The sequence below is a fragment of the Arvicola amphibius genome, chromosome 14 (assembly GCF_903992535.2).
Source record: "Arvicola amphibius chromosome 14, mArvAmp1.2, whole genome shotgun sequence".
NCBI lineage: Eukaryota > Metazoa > Chordata > Mammalia > Rodentia > Cricetidae > Arvicola > Arvicola amphibius.
The window spans coordinates 19,939,958-19,966,689 of NC_052060.1; the positions used below are offsets into that span (position 1 = coordinate 19,939,958).

The window sequence follows — 26,732 nt, forward strand, 5'->3', positions numbered from 1 at the left end:
GCCGCGGGCCGAGCGAGTCGATGAGTCGGTGCTGGAGCAGAGCGCGAGCGCGCGGCGTCTGAGGTCGGGCGGGTCGGCGTCTTCCGCGTCCGGGCTGGCAGCGGTCGCTGTGGGGAGGCAGGCGGACGCCCTCGAAGTGAGTGGGTGCGCTCAAGCGTGTCGGGGTGACCCGCGGGGCTGCGTGGGAGGTGGTGCAGGGTGGGCCGGCGGCTGGGCCTGGGCCTGTGGCGAGCCCCTGCCCCGTGTTAGGCGGGCGGATAGCGCCCGCCAGTCATTCCCCTGCCTCACCTTCCGTTGCCCTGTGAATGCTGAGCAGCCTAGGGAAGAGCACTCTTAGATCTTATTTTTGAAAACGAGGCATAACCTGCAACAAATATTGGCGGCCAGGAAGCAAGTATATTCGTTGTAGTTAATGGTGTAAAACTCCAAATCTAATTCTCGCCTATAAAGTTAGAAGATGCCGTAAGCCTGTGTGTTTATGACTGGCTGCGAAATCAAGCTAGGTTTTCTCCGTGACACTGAAGTATTTCTAATGTGTGCCCAGACAAGCGATTCCCCGTATCGTCTGGGCACACATTAGAAATACAAATTCTCAGCCAGGTGAGGTGGTGCACTCGGGAGGCACAGGCAGGTGGATCTCTGAGTTTGAAGCCAGCCTGGTCTACAGAGTGAGTTCCAGGACAGACAGCCAGGGCTACACAGAAACCCTGTTTCGAAAAACCAAAACAAAAAATGGTGAAAGTGGTAGAAACAGACTAGTGCCCTCTAGTAGAATAACACAGGTTCTTTCGATAAACTGAAGCAACATACGATGTTTTTGTGGTGTTTTGTTTTTTGAGCCAGCCTCTTTATATGTTCAGGTTGGCCACAGCTCAGAAACTTGCTTTTAAAATAAGCTCGCAGCAGGTTTAGATGCATCTTTGGAGGAAGTGCAAGATCAGTTCTAAGTTTTGGTTTTGGTTTTTCGAGATAGGGTTTCTCTGTGTAGCTTTGGAGCCTGTCCTGGAACTCGCTCTGTAGACCAGTCTGGCCTGGAACTCACAGATCACTTGCCTCTGCCTTCCCAGTGCTGGCATTAAAGGCGTGTGCCAACACTGCCCGGCCAAGTTCTAAGTATTTTTTTTTCTCAAAGAGTTCTAGTGAAGCACAATTAATAAAAACCCAGAAAAAAAGCAAAATAAAATTAAAAAAAACAAACCTAGAGACAGACAGATATTGAGGTTCAACCTGAAAGAAAAGCAAAGCAGCCAGCCACTGGCTCTTACCTTGACCTCAATTCGACAATGGTGATCCTGTTTCCAGGAAATCTCAGAATGAGACCCAGGACTGTCTTCTCTATAATACTCTCTAGTTCGGGGATTAAGTTTGTGCACCACTACCACCTGGTTTCTATGGCAAGCTAATGTGGCTACTGGGATTAAAGGTGTGTGTTGTTACTGTCTGGTCTGTAAGGCTGGCAGGTGTGGCTGTTTTGCTTTTCTGATTCTCAGGCAAGATTTATTAAGATACAAATGAAACCGGGCGGTGGTGGCACGCACCTTTAATCCCATCACTCGGGAGGCAGAGGCAGGTGGATCTTCTTGTGAGTTCAAGGCCAGCCTGGTCTACTAGAGCTAGTTCCAGGACAGGCTCCAAAGCCACAGAGAAACCCTGTCTCGAAAAACCAAAATAAATAAATAAGTAAAATACAAATGGAATGCCAGTATATTGTGGCCTTAAATTAGTGACCACAGGACTCTGGGAGGAGGCCTTGAATTCCCAGCTGGTTGTTTTGTTTTCTTTCACATCCCTTCCCCTCTTTTGATTTCCCATCATTCTGCAGTGGTATCTGACCCTCTGGTCCCATCATGCTGTGCTGTAGTCTTTGTTAACTTTGCACCTGCTGGTCATTATTGGAGAAAGTGACGTGGTTACTCTGTGAGTGACGCTTGTCAGACTTTCAGTCACCTTCCTTTATATAATACCCTCTGCTTTGTAGAGTGGTCTGTTATTTGTGTTTTTATATATAAAGCTGCCTGAAGATCAGAGGGCAAAGCAGCCATACAGGCCAGGAAGTGGTGGCACACACTTTTGGTTAAAGGACTCAGGAGACAGGCAGATGAATCTCTGAGTCCAAGGCCATCCTGGGCTACACAAGATTGAATCTGTCTAAAAGAGAAACAGAGCTCACACAAAGGTGACCCCAGCACTTGGGATCCCACACCTTTAATCCCAGCACTAGGGAGGTGAAGACAGGAGCGATATGGCTGGGCGGAGAGAGGACTATAACAGGGAAGAGACAGGAACTCAGTGGAGGGTGGAGTTTGAGGTTGGTGGAGCATCCCTTTGTTTGCCTGAGCCTTGGTAGAGGTAAGATCTCTCTAGTGGCTTGACTGCTTTGCTTTTCTGATCTTCAGGTTGAAACCCTCAATATTTGTCTCTAGGTTTTTATTGTTCCTGCTATAGCTTATGTTTTCTAAATCTCCTTTACCTCCACCCTCCCCTCCCTGCTTATTTGGGACAGTTTGTCTTCTCATTTTTCTATTAATGAAGTATGTGGTGTTCATGAAAGGGGCGCAGGGCACCTTTCCTGTGACCTGATTGTATAAACTCCCGTCTTTTCAGAGTCTCAGTTCAGGTTATACGCTCTCACCTACTTCTTAACTCTTTAGAATTAGGTGTCTCCCTATTACTCTTTTTTAGTAAATGGTTAACTCATCCAGTGACCTTTTCTCAGGCTTTACTGAATTTTTTTGAAGTGCCAAATATGACTAATACTTGTTTCTGCCAAGCCCTTTCTTGGTTTCTTTTTCAAAAAGAAAAAGGAAGGAAGGAAAGATCCCCCTTTATGTTTATGAGCATTTTTGCCTGTGCATGTCTGTGTACCGTGTACATGCTGTGCCTGCAGAGGCCGGAAGAGGGTGCCACATCCCCTGGAACTGGACTTACAGCCAGTTCTGAGCTGCCATGTGGGTGCTGGGAGTGGAGCTCTGGGTTCTCTGGAAGAGCAGCCAGTATTTCTAACCCCTGAGCCATCTCTCCAGCCCTTTTCTTGCTGTCTTCACTTTGCTTTGTTTTTTCTTTCTTACCTATTACTCTAGTTAAGTCTCCACATTCTTCTGCATGTAGTTCTTCTAAGGATCTTATTTTTTTTAAGAAATAAAACATAGTTTTTCTCTCTCCAGAATATGAGATGGTGTTAATATTTAGTTAAATATAAAATATATGTCTGTGTTTGGTTCATTCCTGTGATCATCATAAGGAGCCTATGGATTGTAGACTTCCGGTCTTTTCTGACTAAAGAATTCTGTATTGGTTTTCTAGGACTGGCATAGTAATCATAAACTGGGCAGCTGAAGTAACAGACCAATTTTCTGATGGTTCTTTAGGCCAAGGAAACTGAGAAGAAGGTGTGGCCCGGATGCTGTCTTCAGAGGCCGCTTGGCTTTGGTTGCATGACTTTTTCTGACAAGATTACTCTTTTAAATCTTTATTTATTTATTTTATGTATGAGTGCTCAGTCTGCATTTATGCCTGCATGCCAGAAGAGGGCATCAGCTCCCATTATAGACAGATGGTTGTGAGCCACCATGTGTTTGTTGGGAATTGAACTCAGGACCTTTGGAAGAGCAGCCAGTGCTCTTAACTGCCGAGCCATCTCTCCAGCTCCCTGACAAGACTATTTTTATTTATCCCAGATAAAGAGAGCAATGACAGACAAAAAGAATTCCATCGAAGTCTAGCTTAGTGACTAATGAATTTATTGGGGTTACTTATGGTGTATGGGTGACTGACTGGGGCAGCTGCATCTGTAGAAGGACAAGGTACACTATACCAGCTGTGAGGAGGCCCTTGGAGGAAGCTGTGTTACTGAAGAGCCTCTCCCCTCAGCAATTGTTACCACTTTTGGGGAGAGGCTTCATCACGCTTGTAAGGCTGCCTGGCTCCCTGGAAGAGAATGTGTCAGTGGAGAGGAGGGAGCTTACATAATGATTTTTTTTTAAAAAAATATTTATTTATTTATTATATATACAATAGTTGTGTGTATGCATGCTGGCCAGAAGAGGGCACCAGACCCCATTACAGATGGTTGTGAGCCACCATGTGGTTGCTGGGAATTGAGCTCAGGACCTTTGGAAGAGCAGGCAATGCTCTTAACCTCTGAGCCAGCTCTCCAGCCCTTACATAATGATTATAACTGGCCTGTGCCTTCACATTGTCTTACTATAATTTGTCTATGTCTAAATTTCTTCTTGGGGGATCCAGTTCCACTGTTTTGTTTTTAGACAGGGTCTCACTATGTAGCTCTCTGTCTGTCCTGAAATTTACTTTGTAGACTAGGCTGGCCTCAGATTCACAAATTTCCTGCCTCTTCCAGAGTGATGGGATTAAAGGCATTCGCTACTATGCTTCCTTTTAAAAATTTTATGTGCATGAGTAAGCCTGCATGTATGTCTATGTAACATGTGTGTCTAGTGCCTGCAGAGGCTAGAAGAAGGTGTTGGATCCCTTGGGTGTGGAATTACAGGTGGTTTGAGCTGACACATGGGTGCTAATATTCAAACCTGGGTCTTCCAAAAGACAACCAGTGCTCTAAGCCATCTGTGCAAGCGCCCGCTACCCCAGGGTCTCACATGTAGTCCAGCCTTTGCTTCTCCAGTGCTGGGACTAAATACATATGCTGCCATGCCTGGTTCTCTTGTCTCATTTTTCATCTTAGAAGAAAACTATTCAACGTCTATTATTAAATTTGGTGCTTGGTTGAAGTAGACACTCAGATAAAACAGCGGGGTGCTCTTTTCCACAGTCGGGGCCGTTCTCACAGCCAAGCGCTTCATCTCCCTATCCCACCATTCAGCCTTGGCTCACAGTTTCTGCAGTGTGTACTTTGCTCTTCCTTGTCGTGCACTACTAGAAGGGTCCCTGTACTTCAAGTTCTACTCACCTTGCCGTTCTTTTGTGGCATCTCCCTGGAGTTTCCTAATCAGATGGGCTTCCTCCATTCTCTGAACTTTGACTCCTTGCTAAGGCTTGAGTCCTCTGCACTTGCTTAGAAAGCATTTATTGAGTGATCTGCCAGCCACAAGGCTAGGAGCTGGGCCTTCGGCAGATGGATGGGGAAGTGGGAAGTTTAGGTGTGGGTAAGACACTCCCTTTCACAGAGGTGTTCGCACAGTGCTGTGGTTTTCTACCTGGGCTGCACACTGAACTCACCCATAGTGCCTTATAAATCCGTTTGCTTGGGCTTCAGTCCTGGAGATGCTGGAAAGTGGCCAGGGCTGTGGGTGTTTTAGAGCCCTTTGGCTGATCCGTGTGTAGGCATAATTGAGAGGCCCTTTGCTGATGGGAGAGACAGACCAGTCTAGGGTCCAGTTCACTGCGTTTTGCTAGAATAATGAACAAGGTAGCAGGAAAGCACAAACAAGTGTTTAATTTAGGACAGGCTTTTATCTTTTTTTTTAAACAGGTGGTGTCATGTGGGTGTATATGCATGTGGATGTGGATGCCTGCAGAATCTAAAAGAGTAGCTTGGATCCCCTGAAGTTGAAGTTACAGGCATTTGTGAGCCACCCAATGCAAATGCTGATAATTGAACTCAGATCTTCTGGAGTTATAGCAAGTGCTCTTGGACTGTGGGCCTCTCACTAGACCCTCATTTGCGTCTTAATTCCATACCTTTTGAAACTATTTGTTTAAAAAAAAAAACAACCTAAAATTGTTTGCTAAAAAACTGGGGAAGGGTTGACAGGATGGCTCAGCTGGTGAAGGCCTTTCTGGTGAGTTAAGAGGACCTGAGTTCAGATCTCAAAACCCACGTGGTGGAGGGAGAGAACCAACTCTCGTAGGCTGTCCTGTGACCTTCACGTGTGTTCTGTGGCACATATGTAACCCCTCTCCCAGTAAATGATGTTTGTAAATTAGTGAGGCGGGTCTGATGAAAATACTTGGGAAAGTTGTTCAGTGGGTGAAGTGCTTGCTGCTCACGCATGAAGATCTGGGTTTAGATCACAGAATTTATGTAAAAAGCCAGGCCCAGAGGCACATGCCTGTAACTGAAGCACTGGGTCAGGGGTTGGGGACAAGAGGCTCGCTGTGCTTCATTGGCTAGAGACTAAACTGATGAGCTCCGGGTTCAGGGAGAGCCCGTCTCCACACTGAAGTGGAAAGCAGTAGAGGGTACCGATGCCAGCCTCTGGCCTCAGCATGTACACAGGTGGGGCAGTACTTGTGCACACATGCGTACACTATACATAAGCACAGGAAATTTAAAAAGAAATAGTTGTTTTCTAGCAAATTGTATTGTGCTATAAGGCACATTCTATGTAATTTGTTCATTTCGTTGGCTTAATTTTTTTTTTAATTTTGTGTGTGTGTGTGTGATGTGTATGTGGGCATTTGTGCCATGATGCTCATATGGGTTCAGAGGACAGGATTCAGAGGGGATCTGCTCTCCTTCCACCTTACATGGATTCTTGGGTTTGGACTCAAGTTGCCAGGCTTGTATGGCACGGTCTTTCCCGCTGAGCCATCTCACCAGCGTGACTTTTGGACTATACAATCAGGTAGTATTCCGCTCCATGAGACAGAATAAGTGTTCTCCATTCGTTTAAAATTACCGTTTAAGCCGGGTGGTGGTGGCGCACGCCTTTAATCCCAGCACTCGGGAGGCAGAGGCAGGCGGATCTCTGAGTTCGAGGCCAGCCTGGTCTACAAGAGCTAGTTCCAGGACAGGTTCTAGAAACTACAGGGAAACCCTGTCTCGAAAAACCAAAAAAAAAAAAAAATAAATAAGATTACCGTTTAAGAAATTCAGGGGTAAAAGTTCTTGCTGGCAAGCCTGAGGACCTCAGTTCGGTCCCTAGAACCCATGTAAAAGCTGGATGCAGTGACGTGCTTCTGTAATCCCAGTGCTGTAACAACAACGGGCAGAACTGGCCAGAGTTCACGGGCTAGCTAGACAGGTAAGCGACACAGTGGCAGGAACAAGAGAAACCCTGCCTCAGCAAGGTGGAAGGCAAGGCCAGACTCTCAAACAGTTGTCCCTAGACTTTGGTGGGTGCTTGTGCGCACACACATACACACACGTAAATAAGGAAATAAATTCAGAAGCTGAGTGTCATGGTGGCAGCTAATCATGAGACTGAGGTAGAAGGATAGTTTGAGCCCAGGATTTTGAGGTTAGTCTGGATAACATAGCAAGACCCAATACCTTAAAAAACCCAACTAAACAAAAGAACCAGCAACAACAACCAAAAAAAAAAAAAACCAAACCTCAGTCAGTGGTGACATACACTTTTAATCCCAGCACTCCGGGGGCAGAGGCAGGTGAATCTCTGAATTCAAAGCCAGCCTGGTCTGCAGATCGAGTTCCAGGACAACCAGGGCTATGCAGAGAATGAATGTCCAGATATGCAAATATATAATGACAGAAAGTCAGTTAATGCGTGTGTAAGGGTGGGCTTTGGGAATTGTTCTGAGTGGTACAAGTAATGAACAACCCTCTAAAACTGTGATGTTGGACACATCTGTGAATATACTAAAATGCAACAAACCAGGCCCTTTGTTTTGTTTTTTGAGGTGGGGTTTGTGTGACAGTCCTAGCTGTCCTGGAACTCGTTTTGTAGACCAGGCTGGCCTTGAAGTCACAGAGATCCGCCTGCCTCTGCTTCCTGAGTGCTGGGACCAAAGGTGTGCGCCACCACTGCCCAGCTGTCTGACTAGTTTCTTGTAACACATTTTAAAAAGTTTCATTTAGCCGGGCGGTGGTGGCGCACGCCTTTAATCCCAGCACTCAGGAGGCAGAGGCAGGTGGATCTCTGTGAGTTCGAGGCCAGCCTGGTCTACAAGAGCTAGTTCCAGGACAGGCTCTTAAAAAAAAAAAAAGCTGCAGAGAAACCCTGTCTCAAAAAACCAAAAAAAAAAAAAAAGTTTCATTTATGTTGTAGACTAGCATCAGCAATCCGTTATCTTTATGCCTGAATATTGTTGTGTATGGGAATACTGCATTTTATTTACCCATTTTGTAGTTGATAGACTTTGGGCTCTTTTCTATTTTTTGACTAATTTGAAAATGTGTGTACCCATTCTCATACAGGTTCTTATGTGGTCATGTATCTTTTACATATAGAAGAACTAGGAGTAAAATGACAGCACCATGTAAAAATGCTTATAATTTAATGAGACCACTGTGTGTGTGCGTGTGTGTGTATTTCGATGTGAATATCATTTTATTGTATTTTAAAAAAAATACTGTATCATTGTATCATGCCTCAGCCTGGCTTCAAAGTTAGTATGCAGCTAAGGAAGATCTTAAATTTGGGGTCCTCCTGCATCTGCCTTGAGAGTTGCAAGTGTACACTATGATGCCTGGTTTACGAGGTGCTGGGAATTGAACCAGGGCCTTGCACTTGATAGCCAAGTGCTTTTAGCTGCTACTCTCCAAGCCATTTTATGGGTTTGTTTTTTAATGTGTGCACATTCTTTATGTTCTTTATTCAGAAACTACTCTTTTTTTTTTTTTTTTTTTTTTTTTTTTTTGTTTTTCGAGACAGGGTTTCTCTGTGGCTTTGGAGCCTGTCCTGGAACTAGCTCTTGTAGACCAGGCTGGTCTCGAACTCACAGAGATCCGCCTGCCTCTGCCTCCCGAGTGCTGGGATTAAAGGCGTGCGCCACCATTGCCCAGCTAACTGCTAACTCTTGAAGTAATTTTTATAATTATTTAAAAATCTAGTATTTCATTGATTTTTTTTTTAAAGCCTATTCAGGATGCTGTGTCTGCTGCTCCTTTGTGAATGTCTTTTGCTGATAACTAGTCATGCTCATGATGATGACTGGATTGACCCCACAGATATGCTTAATTATGACGCTGCTTCAGGAACCATGAGAAAGTCTCAGGTATTTGTGATTTAAATACACTGATAAGACCTTATCTGCCATGATGGGAATTGTCCAGTTTTGTTGTTGTTTGTACAGAGCTTTAAGAGTTATATAAAGGATCAGTAGTTATGCAAGGTACTTTCTTGATATTTTCCCTCCCTTTTTTTTCCCATGCTGGGGCTTGGACCTAGGGCCTTCAGGCGATAAACAAGCACTCACCCATCTGGTTATTTCTGTTCGAATTTGGATATAAATGCCCATCAAGGAGTAAACCGGTTTAGTTTTGATTCTTAGCATATATAGTTGATTCTTACTTGTTGGTGGTTTGATGCAAGTGAAGAATTTAAGAAGCAAAGTCATAAAACGATAGTCATGCTTTAAGTCTTTATTCACTGAGACCTGTCTGTACAACTGAAGCCTTAAGAATAAAATCTCTGCTTTGATTCAGATGAAATATGATACATCCGAGAAAAAGGAAGCTATCCCTGACTTGTCAAATGCCGAGGAGTTATCAGACTGCTTGCACAGACTGGATTCTTTAACTCACAAGGTTGGATTTTTTTTCCCATTTACAAATTAACTATTTTAGTTACTTTGCTGGCTAGTTTTCTGTCAGCTTGACGTAAGCTGGGGTCATCTGAGAGGAAGGAACCTCATTAAGAAAACGCCTCCATCAGATGGGACTGTAGGCAAGCCTGTAGGGTATTTTCTTAATTTTAGCGATTGATGGGAGAGGGCACAGCCCGTTGTGGGAGGCCACCCCTGGGTTGGTGATCCTAGGTTCTGAAGAAAGCAGGTGGAGTAAGCCAATAAACAACCTCTCCATGGCCTCTGCATCAGCTCTTGCTTCCTGGTTCCTGCCCTGCTGGAGTTCCTGTCCTGATGTCCTTCGTTGGTGATCAGTGCTGTGGGGCCAAATAAACCCTTTGCTTCGACCGTGCCGTATCATCACAGCAGTGTCGACCTGAGACAGTTACTTGGCCTTTTGTCTTTGTTAATTATTATATTTGTAATGTTCTGTGTTCTATACAATTGTATATTTTTATCCATATAATTTAGTTACATCTTGTCTTATAAAATAGTACTTACTATTTTTGTAATAACATTAATTGTAATTGTTTGTGAGAGTATAAACTTGTTGGTACAGGAATAGCTTTTATCTTGACTGTTATCACTGCCTACTGCTGCAGTGGAACAGGTGAGCAGATGAGGAAATTGGCTTATTAAAGGCTGTGCAGTTGTTCTTCCACATGTGAACAGTGCTTATAATTTAGTGTGGGGAGCTCTTCTTTTTTTTTTTTTTTTTTTTTTTTTGATTTATTTATTTACTTTACTAATATGTACAGTGTTCAGCCTCCATGTATGCCCTCAGGCCAGAAGAGGGCACTCATGACAGATGGTTGTGAGCCACCATGTGGTTGCTGGGAATCGAACTCAGGACCTCTGGAAGAGCAGTCAGTGCTCTTAACCTCTGAGCCATCTCTCCAGCCCGGGAGCTCTTCTTTTCAAGCTTTTTAACATTTTGTTTAGTGTTTTTTTGAGACAGGGTTTCCCTGTGTACCTTTGGAGCCTGTCCTGGAACTCTGTACCAGGGTGGCCTTGATCTCACAGAGATCCATCTGCCTCTGTCTCCTGAGCGCTGGGATTAAGGGCTTGCTCCACCACTTTTTTTTTTTTAAATGTAGAGTTTCTCTAAAAGGAAATGGATGTTAAGGGATTTGAGTGTTTTCTCTGGTCAGGTGGTAACTACTCTTGGTTGTATAGACCGTGAGATGGGGCGGCATGGAAAGGGGCTGGAGTGGGAGGGAGGGTGTCTGTGGTCACTGAGGAGTGGCGCAGTGTCAAGGGGGCAGAGAAGGGGGTGAGGATAGGGACAGTGAGGAGACAGAGAGAATGGGCACTGTGTCCATCTTGTGAGACAGTAAGAGTGTTAACTGAGGTCCACGTGTGTCCTGGTCAAGCACTCTGCCCTTTCTTTAAGCATACTTAAAATAAATCCTATACATTGTCAGACAAAAAATAACAGCCAGATGTTTCTCTTCATTCTGAGAGCATCACCAGGCCAGAAAGTAGTTGGTTTTGTTAGTTAGTTTGTTTTTTTTTTTTTTTTTAAGGTTTTTGGGGCCTGCCATCCAGCTCCCAAGTAAATACATAGACACTTTTTCTTACTTATGAATGTCTGACCTTAGCTTGGCTTGTTTCTAACTTAAATTATCCCATTTCTCTTTAACCATGTTTTGTTTGCCTCTGGGCTTTTATCTTTTTTTATTCTATAGATCTTTCTTCCCTTCTTACTCCGTGGCTGGCTGTGTGGCTGGGTAGCTGGCAGCTGGCATTTTCTTCTCCTCCTTCTCTTGCTTCTCCTCTCATCTCTCAAGCCTAGATTTCTCCTCCTATTTATTCTCTCTGCCTGCAACCCTGCCTATCCCTCTCTCCTGCCTAGCTATTGACTGTTCAGCTCCTTATTAGACCAATCATGTGTTTTAGACAGGCAAAGTACACAGCTTCACAGAGCCAAACAAATGCAACATAAAAGAATGCAACACATCTTTGCATCATTAAACAAATGCTCCACAGCATAAACAAATGTAACACATCTTCAGTTAATCTTCCACAGCACTAGAACTTGACCCTCTCATTAATTAGCCTTTGATGCTTGACTTTATTATATGATTACAGGTGGATGTTTGTGAGAAGAAGAAAATGAAAGATTATGAAAGTCAAAGCAACCCTGTGTTTAGGAGATACCTAAATAAGATTTTAATTGAAGCCGGCAAGCTTGGACTTGTAAGTACTTGAGGACATGATACCGACCCGTAGCAGATACTTTCATTGTTTGTTTCACATCATGTAAGAAGTTGTGCATGCACGTGACACATCTGTCGTGTTAGCACTCAGGAGGTTGAGGCAGGAGAATTTCTAGTTCTGGCTCAGTCTGTCTCCCCCCAAAAAAGATGGCGGGGGGAAGTAATAGGGCCTCATTGTGCTTTAGTAGAAAAGAACCTGCTTCACCCTTTCCCCAAACGCTGTGTGAACAAGACTATAGGAAGCATCCAGCATGACAGTGGGGCTGGTGGAGGTGAGCAGTACAGAAGGTGCTGTCTTCGCTGAGACCTCTGAGGACTAGCTCCATCAACTGCACTGCTGTCCCCTAGGGACAGAATCTCGTCCTAACCTTTCTTCTCATTTTCCCATTCCCGTGAGGATAAGAAAAGTGTGTTTTCAGTGTCTTTCTCTTTGCTGGTTACTGGGGTAGGCCTTACTTTTGGAATTGTGTATCATGTGCATATGGTACTTAGGATGGTGGGAGTCCTGTGTTATTTCGCAGTGCTGAGAGCAGACCCAGGGTCTTGCACGCACTAGGCTGTAGTGTTACCATAGAGAAGCCCCAGCTCCAGCTTTCCATATAGTTTGTTTGTTTGTTTATTATCTCATTCTTTTTTTAGAATCACTGTTTCAGTTTGGGAAATCAACACATGATGAGGACTTATAATTTTGTATCTTATAATATACTTATAGAGCTCATTTTTACACATTCTTAGCCGGAAGGCTGAGAGTATATCCAAAGCTTATCTGTAAGTGCATGAGGTATTTTTTCTGTATTGTTTATGCAACCCCAGAATTGGTCTAGGGGTTGGAGGCAGACTTTTGTTTGGTCTGGCCATGCGTTCCAGCCACCAAAAGCAGCTCAAAGGTTTAACTTTTCTTTTCTTTTTTGAGATAAAATCCTATGTAGTCCATAAAAATATGAAATATGCCTGTCATTCTTTTGCAGGGGTTGTACAAATCTTTGTATCATTCCAGCTGTAGTATATGGGCAGACAAATTGAGCACAGGAAATTTCCTGTTAGGCAGTTTTTTCTCAGTATAACAAAATACCTGAGAAAGGACCCTAGTTGATAGTGTTTGCCTGGGGTTCCATCCCTAGCCCCCCATAAACCAGGCCTTGGTGTGTATGCTGCAGTCCCCGAGTCTTGGAGGTAGATGATCAGTATTTCAGTCTTCCTTGGCTACTTAGCAAGTTCAAGGCCAGTATGGCATACATGAGACCCTCTCTCAAACAAAAATCCAAAACAACAACAAAAAATAAATTTAAAAAAAAAGGAAAAAGTAAGGTTTGTTTGGACAAACTTTTCATGATTTGGACATTCCAGTGTAAGACTTGGCCTTTAGTAGGTATAGCAGATACTCATGGCTAGAAGCATGTAGTGGAATGTCCTTTCCATGTCGTGTCTAGGAAGCAAAAGGGAAGGAGAGAGGAACATCCCGTTCCACAATTCCTTTCAAGGACATACTCCTAACTTCCTCCCACCAAGTCCCACCTCCTAAGTGTTCGACCACATGGCTGTAGTGCTACCCTGGGCATCAAGCCCTTAGCACGTGGACCTTTGGGCAACATTGAGCATTCAGACTGTAAAGCCTGGGTGTACTGGCACATGCCTATAATCCCTGTGCTCAGGAGTCTAACACAGGAGGATCACTGCTTTGAGACTGTCTTGAGAGTCATAATAAGATTCTGTCTCAAAAATCAAACTAAAATCCAAATTATGTATCAACTGGTCAATGAATGTCAGTTGTTTACAGTGAACTTGCACTGATAAAAGGATAGCTTTCTATTTCTATTTTTATTTTTAAATAATTTAAAAAATGTTTCTATTTTTAAATGTTAGGCTGACAATAGTGTCAGCAAATGGAACTCATAAATTGAATCATAAAGATGCAGTGTCTTATTTTTTGCAATTTCCATGTTTGTGAATTTACCTATTCATTAAAATTTGTCGTATCAAAATCAATCCTTCGTGATTTAAAAAATTATCATTTTTAAGGTGTGTGTGTATATACATGCATGTGTGTTCACAATGGGAAGGACAGGGATCAATTTGGGGTGTCTTCCAAATCACTTTCCACCCTATGTTTTGAGGCAAAATTTCTGCCTGAACTGGAGCTCACCAGCTGGGCAAGACTGGCTGACCAGCAAGCCCAGGATCCTCCTGTGTCTGTTCTCAGGGGGACGACTGGGTTTTCGTTCCCACAACTGGCTTTTAGTGTGGGTGCTGGAGATCCAAACTCAGGTTCTCGTTCATGCAGAGAAAGTGCTTTCCATCTGAGTCACCTCAGCGTCCCCTATTTGAGGTATTTCCGTGGTCATTCTTGTACATGTGCCAACTCATCATGTCTTGATTCCCTAAACTGAAAGAGTGATTCTTAAAAAAAAAAAAAAGATGGATGGATGGGTAGGTAGATAGATAGATAGATAGATAGATAGATAGATAGATAGATAGATAGATTTTAAAAAACCTAGAAAATTGGAGCTAGGGTTTCTGCCCAGAGGTAACACTATGGCCTAGCATGTCCAAGGCCCTGGGTTTAGTAAGGCAGAACAAAACAACAAAACTCACTGCTTTGTTTCAGGGCCAATACTGTAAATCATTGCTTTTATCCTGGCCTATTACATGCTACATTCAGTGTGACCTATTATATTACATGCTACATTTAGTGTGGCCTATTACATGCTACATTTAGTGTGACCTATTACATGCTACATTTAGTGTGACCTATTACATGCTACATTCAGTGTGGCCTGTTACATGCTATGTTTTGCACACTTTGGGGTAGGAAGGGATTTCTTTGTTTAATTACATCATTTGGGATGTCTCCGAAATGTGAAATACCATCTATTGTCCCTGCATGCAAAAAGCCTATGATGTGCCCTACAAGAAAAGCATGTTATATAAACTTCATCTGGGCATGAATTATAGGGCTCTTGGCAGTGTGTTTAGTGGTAATGAGTCACTGATATTTTTAATTAAGGTGTCAACAGAAACAAAGTTATATATTGATCAGTTGACAAGTGTTATATATTGATCAGAGACCAGGGCAGAGGTTTCTGTCCTGCCTGGGCCCACAGCCATTCAATCCCAAAGAGACACACAGACACTTACATTAAACTGGTTGGCCTATTAGCTCAGGCTTCTAATTAACTAACTCTTAAATCTTAACCCATAATTGTTGTCTGTGTTAGCCACATGGCTTGGTACCTTTTATCAGTGAAGCATTCTTATCTTGCTTCTTCTGCATCTGAGTGATGACTGCAGACTGAACCTTTCTTCTTCCCAAAATTCTCCTATTCTGGTCACCCCACGTATACTTCCTGCCTGGCTACTGGCCAGTCAATGTTTTATTAAACCAATACAAGTGACAAATTTTTACAGGGTACAAGACCATTGTCCCACAGTACTTCTGCTTTTTTCTTTTCAAAACAAGAACTCTGAATCTTACCTTCTTTGTTTAGCTTTTTTCCTGACCAGTATCCACAACAACTTTAACCAACAACACTCTAAACAAAGACAAACATTCATAATCCATTTTTTGGGGGAATGTGGACGTAATTTTATAGGCTACTTTCTGCTGTTTGGGAGTACTGATAATCTTATGGGGACCTAAGGAAAATGTAGGATTGTAGTCAAATCCTGACTGGAACATTCTGTGAGGTTTGATCATCTCAGTCAGCAGTCTTGAGGCTGTACTGGATGTAGAACTCAGAGGAAACTCCAACAGAGATCTCTGAAATGTTGGGCCATCTGGGCTATCTGCTCCTATCGGAGATTTTTCAGGGGGTCTTTCTTGATCAGACTTGATTTTTCTTATCCCAGAATGAATTCCCAGCCTCTCATTTCCTGTGGAAACAAAAGCAAAACCTCTTCTCCAAAGAGATATATCTTTTGACTTAAATTTTGAAGTCAGGGCATTTTCAAAATAATTATGTTAGATTAATCCAGCAGCATTTATAATCAAATGTCTTTTAGCAGCAATGGCTCCTTCCTCAGCTATCAAACAATTCAAAGACAACACAGTAATATTCAGCATCCAGATTCTCTGTGTATTTTCCATCTTTACATGGCTTTATTTTAAACTCTATTTCTTTTATTTTTAATTTTTGGTTCCTGTTCCCTGCTTGTGCAAAGGACTGTTGATCTGTGAGTCTGCCCCTAAATAAAAAACCCTTTATTATACTCAGTTCTGAGCTAGTGTGGGACTGCCCTGCAGAGGTGCACAGGAACCTAACCCTGTGCTTCTTGTAGGACTGTGGCCCAGCAGTTGCGAGTGGCTGTGTAGAACCTGTGCACTTTACACAGTGAGACCGACTCTCCTTCATGAAACGTCTGGTGTCTTTGTTTTTAGAGTTCTGCAATGTTTTAGTGCTTCTTACATATGTTTGGATTTTATGCTAGCCTTTGAGGATAAGATATATTATACTTATGAAATACTACAAATTAATATACTTTTTAAAAGTAGTGCCGGCACATAGAACTATTTACACCTTATTATATTAAGTTCCAAAGTATTTTATTTTTTGAGATAAGCTCTCTGTATGTAGCCAAGGCTAACCCTGAACGCGAAGTTCTTTGCAACATCCTCCTGTGAGAGGTGGAATTGCAGGTGTATGAAATCATATTTGGCCCAGATTGGTTTTACTGTTTCATTGAATAATGTAGTAATGCAGTTATTTTTCTGTTGTTTGTGTTTTGGTAACTGATGCAGCCTGATGAAAACAAAGCTGATGTGCATTATGATGCTGAGATTATCCTTACAAGACAAACACTATTGGAGATACAGAAGTTCCTCAGTGGAGAGGAGTTGAAGCCAGGAGCCTTGGATGACGCATTAAGTGATATTTTAATCAATTTTAAGTGCCATGATTCAGAAGCATGGAAGTGGCGATTTGAAGACTCTTTTGGAGTGGATGCATATAATGCATTTATGGTAAGATGCCATGAGGGTGGCATGGAAGCTTCCGCTGGAAAAACCCTTCCGAAACTCCAGCATAATGGAGAACCTGTTCTTAGTTCTTAGTTCCTCATTACAGGGATGAATAAGCAGTGAAATTGTACAAATAACTTTGTTTGAGTCTCATTCTTTTAAGGCTGTTTAAAAATGACATTTATTTTGTATGCATGATATGTATGTGTGTGTGCAGAGGACAACTATAGGATTCGGTCCTCTGTCTCTGCTGTGTGCCCTGGGGTTGAACTCAGCTCCTCAGGATTGATGGCAGTGCATTAACCTGCTGAGCTGCCTTCACGGCCTAGTCTAGCCCCCTTTTTTTTTTTAAACTGATATTTGGTGGTTTTTGGTGGGGAAGACCACTTAGCAGTGACTCTGATTCCTGTTTCTGTTTTCAAGGTACTCTTGTGTCTGCTCTGCATTGTGCTCTTGGTGGCTACAGAACTGTGGACATATATTCGCTGGTACACACAGTTGAGACGCATTTGTATTATCATTTTTCTCTTCAGTGTGGGATGGAATTGGGTATATCTATATAAGGTATTGAATAAGTTTGGTTTTATTATTATTTTTTGTTTTCATTTTTATTTTTTAGTTAAATGTAAATTCATAGTAACTAGAGACTATAATATACTCTTAGAGCAGTCTTGCCTCAGATGGTTGGATTATCAGTAGTGGGAATAAATAAATTGGTAATTATCAGCCACTTGGGTTTAGGGGATCTGATCATTTAGTGAAGAAAAGTGGCTCTACTTTTTATTATCACAGAGCAAAATGGACATAGTTTAGAAACGTGTAATTTGGGAAATTAATTTATATTATATTTGTTAAAAATAGCTGGGGGGGGGGGGTAAACACCTTTAATCCCAGCACTCAGGAGGCAGAGGCAGGCATCTCTGAGTTCTAGGTCAGCCTGGTCTACAAGAGCTAGTTCCAGGACAGGCTCTAGAAACTACAGGGAAACCCTGTCTCAAATATAATAATAATAATAACAATAACAATAATAATAATAATAATAATAATAATAATAATATAACCACCAAGAAAACCAAAAAAAAATAGAAAAGAAATGACACCAAAATTATAGAAAATGTTATCTCTAAAAATTAGGCTTTTTGAATATAAAAGTTAGGTATGGTCACTGTGGAGAAATTAGAAAACAAAGATACAGGTAAACTATTTTTTAAAATTTACTTATAGTCTTATTACCTATGAATAATTGTTGAACTTTTATCTACTTTTACTTTTTTGAGAGAGGGTCTTGATAATGCAGACTGGCTAGCCTCGAACTTGGCTCTTCCTGCGTCACGGTGCTGGGATAAAGGCATATGTCATGACATTTGGCCTGTTGGTATTTTTGAGGTATTTTTTCCCCAACATTTTAATTATCTTCCACAATGAGAGTGAGTTTGCAGAAATTTGAAAGGACTGTTGTTAGCAGGACAGTCTAATCACTGAAGAGCCATTCTAATCTCAGTCTTCCGACAGAGGGAATCAGGGTCTTCAGTGAGTTCTGATGAAGCCAGTGTAGCGGTTCTGTGGTCCTGAAACAAATCACCTACACATTAACACATAGGCCTTGGTGGAAGACCAGGTGCTTGATGGGTGTTCGTGACCTTAGTGAGCTCCCCCGGGGTGTGGTTTCATGAAGATTACTCCTGCTCCTAGATGAGAAAGGCTTGGGTCTGGAAACCCTCAGACAGCACTGCCTAGAAACTGTGCACACCTCTCAGTGATGTGATCACAGACAGCACTGTCTAGAAACTGTGCACACCCTCTCAGTGACGCGAGGCCGCCTGTGGGAGCGCCGTGCACAGGGCGGTGCGTGTTTAATCCCATCAGTTTGTCAGCCGTTTATTGGCTAGTACCCATCTCTGTTAAACCTACCCAGAGCAAAGCTCCATTTTATTAACTATAGAACAATTTGAATTCTTCATATTTTCAGTCATGGCATGAACTATATGTGAACTCCTTTTCAAAACTGTCTTGCCAGGCGGTGGTGGCATATGCCTTTTAATCATTGGGAGGCAGAGGCAGGTGGATCTCTGAGATTGAGGCCAGCCTGGTCTACAAAGTGGGTTTCAGGACTTGAGGGCTACACATGGAAACGCTGTCTTGAAAAACAACAACAAAAAGTCTTGTAAAAAAAAAAAAATAGTTTTCTTTCGTCATAATTGTGTACAAAGATGATGTAAGGCCTTGAGACTGGTTTTCTGGCTGGTTATGCTAATGCACACCTGTAATCCAGTGCTTGGGTTGTGGAAGCAGGAGGGTCAAGAGTTCAAGGTCATCTTCAGCTACCTGGGCTGTAAAAGACCTTGTCTCAAAAACAAAACAAAAAACCCAACAACAAAAAACAAAGGGGAAAAAAAAACATGTGCTTTTCTGTGAGCTGAAAATAACTCGTCTTTTAAAATGTTTTTCTTAATTTAGTTGTCATATGGTGGTGCGATCTTTAGTCCCAGCGTTAGTGAGACAGAGACAGGAGACAGTCTGTCTACAGAGTGAGTTTCAAGGTTGCCAGGGAGACCCTGTCTCAGAAAACTTTAAAAACCTAAAAACTACAACCCACCAAAGCCTTGCTTGGATAAATGACAGAGAAAACGTTGGGCACATTTTGTTGTTTGCGAGCTCACAGTCAGCATCTCCCTTGTTCTGACCAGGTAGCTTTTGCTGAGCATCAGGCTAGCGTTGCCAAGATGGCGCCATTGAACAATGTGTGTGCTGAGAAGATGGACTGGACCGGAAGTCTCTGGGGTAAGGGGATCATTCGTCACCATTTTAAGTAGAATTTCTGAGGATAAAGGAGAAAACAAACCCACCGATAATGACAAAATGAGGGGATCCCAGAGGAGGCTTCCCGTGGCTGTCTTTACTGTAAGCACATACACAAGCACATGCAGCGGGGCCAGAGGAGGGTGGTGACAGAATCCAGAGACTCACAGGTTTGAGCCAAGCTTCAGCCACTTAGCAAGACCCTGTCCCAAGATAAAAGGGATGAGAGGTAGCTCTGTGTTAGAATCTTGCCCACCTTATGAACTACCCGCAGGTTTTATTCCCTTTTCAAAAACAAACAAACGAAAGCGAACATAACATACATTCTTAAGTTTAAAAAGCAGTGACTTACTGAAATTCATCTAAACGCACAGGAAGGAAGCAGCCGTGTCTGTGTGGTGTTAGACTAGATTAGATCCCGGGCCACCTTTTATCATCTAGTCCACAGTATTTCCTAGGTCCTTAGAAGTTTACTAAAATCAAGGAGATAAAATTAGAGCTATTTTAGCTGCAATCTTCTTAGATTGACATAAACTATTTTATAACTTTCCTACAGTTTACTTTTCTGTTTTTGTTTTGTTTTGTTGGTTTTTTGGGACAGGGTTTCTCTGTAGTTTGGAACCTGTCCTGGAACTAGCTCTTGTAGACCAGGCTGGCCTCGAACTCAGAGATCCGCCTGTCTGCCTCCCGAGTGCTGGGATTAAAGGCGTGCGCCACTACTGCCCAGCTAGTTTTTGTTTTTTAACTAAGTGAAATTTTGTTTTTTATCCTTCCAGATTTTATAACAGTTCTCAACTAGTATTGACCACTGTAACTGTTGAAATCTGGCCTATAATGGTTTAATGTTCAAAGACACTTTATAAACACAAGTCTGTACTCACTGACACAGGATAGATTTATACAAGTAGGTCCCAGAATTAACTTAAATTCTTTTAGATTTATTTTTAATGTGTTCAGTGTTTTTCCTACATGTATTTTTGTGGACCACATGTGTGCGTGGTGCCCAAGGAGGTCAGAAGAATGTTGTTGGTACTTTTACTCTTTTAGCTTTTGGGGGGCCCATCACACAACTCCCAAATAAATCACACATGGAATCTTACTCCTTATAAATACTCAGCCTTAGCGCGTTGTTTCTAGCCAACTTTTCTTATCTTAAATAATCCCATCTATCTTTTGCCTCTGGGCTCTGTATACCTTTCTGTGTTTCTGTATACCTTTCTGACTGGCTGTGTGGCTGGGTTGCTGACCCCTGGTGTCCTCCTCTCCTTGTTCTCTTGCTCCTTCCTCTTCTTCCAGATTTCTTCTATTTATTCTCTGCCCACCAGCCCCACCTGTCCTTTCTCCTGCCTCGCTGTTGTCTGTTCAGATCTTTATTAGACCAGTCAGGTGATTTAGAAAGGCAAAGAATCACAGCTTCACAGAGTTAAACAACGTAAAAGAATGCAGCACACCTTTGCATCATTAAACAAATATTCCACAGTATAAACAAACATTAACACATCTTAAAATAATATTCCACAACAGAAGAAGGCTTCAGATCCCCTGGAACTGGAGTTAATGGATGATTGTAGCCACCATGGGGTGCTGGGAACTGAATCTGGTGTTATGCAAGAGCTACAGGTACCCTTCGCCCTCATCCTGCTCCAGTCCCCAGTCACCCCCTTTAAATTGTGGGATTAAAACTTGGGTTCTTGGCTTCAGGAGACAATACGCCTCCTTTAATGCAGGCTAGTTTCCAAACGTGCATAAGACTGCTTTAGCTATTCTTAATTAAAAGCCTCTTCTGTCTTAACAATTTGTCAGAGTTGACTTTTTAAAGTGGAATTTTGAGATAGAGATTAGTAGGTACCCCCCGGTTACAGCGTTTTGCACAGCTGTGGCAGTGCTGGTAGCAGGAGGGCACTAGCCCACCAGTCTTCCACGTCTCAGTTCTACTTACGTTTATTTGTGTGCAAAAAAACCGAATTCTTTACTTTTTGGAAATCTATAAAGTAGACCTTTTTTGTCTCCATAAGATTTGTTGAATTTGAATGGATTTTGAAAGTATGATCTTGGACTTGATATGAAATAATTAACATTATAGAGAGTCTATTTAAAATATAAAACAACTCAAAAATTTACTGGTGGGTGGGCAAGAATGGTTAAAACCAAAGTAATTTCATTTGTGAAAAATACAGCTTTGTTTTTAATTGTTTTGTCTGTTTCTCTGTGTAGAATGGTTTAGAAGTTCATGGACCTATAAGGATGACTCGTGCCAAAAGTACTATGAGCTCTTACTAATCAACCCTATTTTGTTGGTTCCGCCAACAAAGGTATAGAATATATTTGTAATAATTACAATATCACAAACTCTTTGCCTGCATAAAGGATTGATAGGATTAATAATAAACCTTTGTCCTAGGGGAAAAGTACTTTCATTAAACATTGGTTTTCAAATTTAGGCGGGCATGGTGGCATACCTGTAATCCTAGCACTTGGGAGAGAGGTGGGAGGATAGATGTCAAGGCCTGGTTAGATCATGGTTTGAGCTGTATGAGAGACCCGCGCTCAGAGCACACATACACATCCATAGAAATGCGCATCTTAATTTGTAATTTGAGCCTTAGTGCATGGTGAAGTTTTGCATGTGGATATCTCAGTGTTTTGAAGAAGTTGCTCTGACCTTTGGTTTTAGGCTCTGGCAGTTACATTCACTAACTTCGTAACAGAACCATTAAAGCACATTGGAAAAGGAACTGGTGAATTCATTAAAGCACTCATGAAGGAGATTCCAGTGTTACTGCAGATTCCGGTGCTGGTGATTATGGCATTGGCTGTTCTGGTTAGTACATTAGCCCGATTGCTGGTAGTTAACAAGCGTGATGTTTGACAGAGAAGGCAGTTTGAAATGTCTGGTTTAATATACTGTGCTCAGAGGTGTAAGGTGATTTTTAATAAGTTGAGATAGTATGTATTCTTTTAACCAGTAGTTCTTGGGTTTGTAGGCACCACAGTAATGATTTAGAGTAGCCCTTTTTAGCTTTAACTTGAATACACAGGAAGTTGGCTGACTGCCTCCTCTGCAGAGAAATGAGGCTTTATCCCAGTCTGAGCTTTGCAGCACAGAACAGAACAGAAAGGGGTGTAGGAGGAGTGGCTGTGTGCACTGAAAATCAGTTTGGGTGGGGGAGTCCAAGAGTAGATATTTACTAAAAATAGTGCTTGTACTTCTCCCATAGTTAGTTCATCATCTTGTTACTTATGGCCATGACCTTCCCAAAGCACTTGCTATATGAATCAAAAATGAAGACTCCCCAGGGATTTGGAATTACAATGTTGTATGCACTGACTGACTTGTTCTCTTTTGGGTTTGCCTTGGTGCATGCATGATTATGAAATTCAATAATTAATAATTTTATCATTTTCTCTAAGTGAATATGAATAGAAATAGGAGCAATAACCAGGTTTTTAAACTGAAATTTTTAGAATTGTCTAATTTAAATTTCTAGGTCTAAAAATACTCTTCTTATGTATTTAGAGTGTGTCAAGTTGATTGAAATATTTACTTAATATTGTTTTTTAGTACATTGTATTGGCTACTTGGGCCTATTAGTCCAAAGAAGAAGTTTTTAATCAAAGAGTGAATTTAACATTTTTATGTCCACAAATACTAAGACAGCTGGCTTTGTTAAACCCTGAATAAAATAGTTCCTACTTGATTACCTGTCCATCAATCACTAAATCCTCAGAATATTTCTTTTCTTTACAGAGCTTCTGCTACGGTGCTGGAAAGTCAGTTCCTATGCTGAGACACTTGGGTGGTCCTGAAAGAGAACCTCCCCAGGCACTCGAGCCAGCCGACAGACGGCAGCAGAAGCAACTTGACTGTAGACTCCATGGTGGAGCAGGTGATGCAGATTTCTGTTACAGGGGCCACGCTGGCTCCATCGAGCAAGGCCCTTATGACAAGATGCATGTGTGTAACAGAGATGGTTTGAGACAGAGACACGTTGATATGAGATTTCACACTGGCAACAAGAGCCCTGAAGTGCTCCGGGCATATGATTTACCTGACACAGAGGCACAAGAGCATCCAGAAGTGGTACCCAGCGTAAGTCAGCAACTGTGTATTCTGCTGCCTGTTCACTCTAGGCCCAAGAGCTCCTTACAGATGTGTTGGTCTTTACCCCGTCAGCTCGGTCACCAGTGCAGTGATTGTTTTCCTCTCATTTTGTCACCAGTCCAGCATCCTCAGAAGATGAGATTTACTTATGTTAAATACCATTTAACTGTATTCGTTACAACAGGTGGTATTTCCTGTGAAATCAACAAGCGATTCTGACTGGAATTTCTGCTTTTGACATGATCAGAGAGGGTCTCCCAGAGGGCCTAAGTGTGCTGGCTGTAGAGCTCTGATGGCCCAGCCTGGGAGAGAGGGCTGGGCAGGGATCAGAAGCCCTCCCTGCTTTCCCTTTCTCTTAACAGAATCCCTATTGATACTATAGTATAGAAGAAAGTAGTAGCACGGTTGGCTGGACTGGACGTTTTATCTGCAAGATGATGAGTTCTTCAGCAGTCCTGGGTATTGAACCTGGGCTCTCACATGCTAAGCCACTGAACTACATTTTTGGCATTACTGTTGGTGTTTTTAAAGGGCCATTTCTATTTCTGCCCACGATAGGAATTGGTATTGTCATTTGTAATGTTTGAGTTTCAACTAGAAACTGTTGAAAAAGCTGTAAGTACAAGAGACTCTGGAAATAACAGGAATAGCATTGGGTTCTTCTACGGATGTTAATGTAGCTAAATACCCTGAGACTGTCCCTTCTGACTTTTATAGCTGTTATCACCTGCCACTCATTCTAAAGCCCCTCTAGTGATGTCCCAGCTGGCAGGGAAAGCCATCCACCACAGTGGTTCTGGGAACTCCCTGCTCTGCCATGCCCACATGTAACCCCTTACCAATCATTTCCTGCTCTCTCTGCTCATTGAACCTTGGTGACAGGGTCTTGTTTTTGTTGTTCAGTTTAAAATGCTGTGCACATACTCTTCAGCGTTTACTCATGTCATCTTAATCTGCCATCTGATCATAATCCGTCTAGCACCAACCTCATTTTTTTCTATGTAGCCTGTACTTCAAATGTCATACTCTTGTACGCCAGATGGTTCAGCCCCACCCAAGTGTGGGTTCCTATGGGAGCAGATTTTGTTTTGCTTCTTCTTTATTCCCAGCACCTAGAACTTAAAACAGGCTCACATGAGATTATTCTCACCAGGCAGGAGGAGACATCGTTACTGGTAGCCAACCCTTTAGACCTCCTAAGCAGGGTCTGTAGACTACCTACAAGACCTTAAGTGTCCCCATCCTTCCATGTACAGTTCTGTAAGGCTTAACTGCTTCAGTTATGATGCAGCTCAAGAATCGGGATTTTAAAATGTTTGGAGCACACTACAATAGATTTGGATAAGAACTGGCAATGAATTCTTTATATTTTATTAAGTAGTTAAAATATAATTCTGTATTTTAAAGCATAAATCATCCATTGTGAATACAAACCTCAAAGAGATTGGTGGACTCCCAGGAGAAAGCACCCCAACAGAACACGGCCAGTCTGCCAAGACTGTCTCTGGCCAAGGTGCAGGGACTGCAGAAGTCTCACCCACAGTGGAGAAGGCCCCGATGATGCTAGATTCTGCGTGCAGCCCACAGGGAGGTGCCACACACAGCCCAGGAACTGCAACATGTGTGACTGATCCTGTCAGCAGCCCATGTGGCTAAGGAACATGAAGTCATCTTTGAAGATTGTAAAGTATTAACTCTTCATTCTTCCCTAAAAATATGTTGGTATTTACTACAAAGCTGCCAACTTTAATATTACAGACCATCAGTATCTCTTACCTATTAAGATGTCTCATAATTTTAGAACAGGGTTTAGTATGTTTTCAGACAAATGCTATGGCAAATATAGTAAGTCAAGTTTAACTGGCATTTAGAAGAAGCAACTAATCAAAGTGTATGTTAGCTGGTGGAGGGTCCTGTGAAACCTAGTTAACAGTAATTGGTTTGATTTAGTCAGTTTTTGCATTGCAAAGGCTGTTAATGCAGGCTGGCAGAATACATATGACCGTGTGAACCCAACTATGCAGAACAATGTGACTCTGGTTAACAGGCCTGCTTGTCATACATTTTACATTAGGTCTCACTAAGACAAGCCTGGTGGAGGATGGCCTGGTGCTATCAGTCTTTCTCAGTTTCTCACTTCATCAGTGACTTGAGAATGGCTTTATTCTCCACCACGAAGCGCTGCTTTTATAAAGATCCAGTTTCCATGTTGAGAACCTAGCAATTGGTGCTATTCAGTTTTTATTATGGCAAACCATCTTGTCTGGGCTAAATGCAATTCTAGTTTTCAAAGAGCTTACATAGAAAATAAGATGTATTAACTGTGGGCAGATTGTCAGTCAGCACTTTTTAAATCAACATTTTGTGATTTTAAAATACATTCTCCATTTTGAACCTTTAAAAAAAGCGATTTCTGTATTTTGTACAAGTCCCTGGGTAGCAGTCTTTGAACTCAGGTGTCCTTTGTCGTAACTACATCCACACTGCACATTTTATTCAGCTGCTTCCCTAACATCGACGTCACTCAGGAATTAAGGGTTGAAATGATCAGGCAGGCTGTTTTCAGCAAGGATATTCAGAACAACTGACTGATTTCTTTATACAAATGTGTGCTATTCCATTTTGTAATACTTAGGTATATATTTAGACTCAATATCTGTACAGCAGTTATCTTTGTGGTCTGGACCATTCACCCTAACTGGTAAATAACACTCCCAAGGTGGGACGTGTATTGTGAGCTCTGATAGAATTCTGAGGAGAAATAACTCCTGAAACAGATGTTCCGGAAAGGAAGGGCCCTACTGTTGCTTTTAATCCAGAAACACACACTTCTAAAACATTTAACAATCTCATCTTTGCACTTCTCATTGCAGATAACTGTTTGGGAGTGGAATCTATTTGGACAGTCAGCAAAGCAACATGCTGTTCTCGAAAGATTACAGTCGTTCAGGGAAGACTTGACTAAAACAAGTGAATATATCAAGGCCAGCTGATTGCAGAAGAGAGAAGGCTTGTTCCAGTTGACTAGCAAGTGTTTGTCATGGAGACTAAGCATATTGTAACTGACTTTTAAGAAAGTAACAACAACAGGGTAGGTAGCTGTTAAAAGCACTTTTTAAAATGGAATAATGTTGAACATTTACAGGGTCTTAATAATAGTCACTGTAAATACAAAATAAACACTTATTTTTTACATGATTTTGATATGGTGTGC

The 26,732-nt window shown here is 42.1% G+C and overlaps 1 protein-coding gene and 1 long non-coding RNA gene across 5 annotated transcripts; one reads left to right on the forward strand and one right to left on the reverse strand.

Moving 5' to 3' along the window:
- Clcc1 (chloride channel CLIC like 1) lies at positions 1 to 26,716 on the forward strand. 4 transcript variants are annotated; one of them, XM_038311982.1, is made up of 12 exons: positions 1 to 136; positions 8,736 to 8,874; positions 9,305 to 9,406; positions 11,536 to 11,643; positions 16,399 to 16,620; positions 17,041 to 17,181; positions 19,305 to 19,398; positions 21,631 to 21,728; positions 22,091 to 22,237; positions 23,165 to 23,506; positions 24,926 to 25,205; positions 26,392 to 26,716. In XM_038311982.1, exons 2-11 carry the CDS (start codon positions 8,746 to 8,748, stop codon positions 25,172 to 25,174), a joined length of 1,632 nt encoding a protein of 543 aa, XP_038167910.1. In that variant the 5' UTR covers positions 1 to 136; positions 8,736 to 8,745; the 3' UTR covers positions 25,175 to 25,205; positions 26,392 to 26,716. The 4 variants fall into 4 exon arrangements, with proteins under 4 accessions (XP_038167910.1, XP_038167911.1, XP_038167912.1 ...); XM_038311983.1 differs by having other exon boundaries at positions 24,926 to 25,200; XM_038311984.1 differs by having other exon boundaries at positions 8,745 to 8,874.
- LOC119801403 lies at positions 17,694 to 20,019 on the reverse strand. Its single transcript, XR_005283181.1, has 3 exons — positions 19,769 to 20,019; positions 19,464 to 19,619; positions 17,694 to 18,185 (listed from the first exon to the last, which is right to left on the reverse strand). It is a non-coding gene; the product is annotated as an uncharacterized LOC119801403 (long non-coding RNA).
- Positions 26,717 to 26,732: the final 16 nt, after the last annotated feature.

What these genes read in the sequence shown, in the direction of transcription:
- Clcc1 (XM_038311982.1), top strand. Translation starts at nt 8,746, where the DNA reads ATGCTGTGTCTGCTGCTCCTTTGTGAATGTCTTTTGCTGATAACTAGT. An exon ending in CTGGACCGGAAGTCTCTGGG is followed by an intron (nt 19,399 to 21,630) that starts GTAAGGGGATCA and finishes TTCTCTGTGTAG; the next exon opens with AATGGTTTAGAAGTTCATGG. An exon ending in TTATGGCATTGGCTGTTCTG is followed by an intron (nt 22,238 to 23,164) that starts GTTAGTACATTA and finishes TTTTCTTTACAG; the next exon opens with AGCTTCTGCTACGGTGCTGG.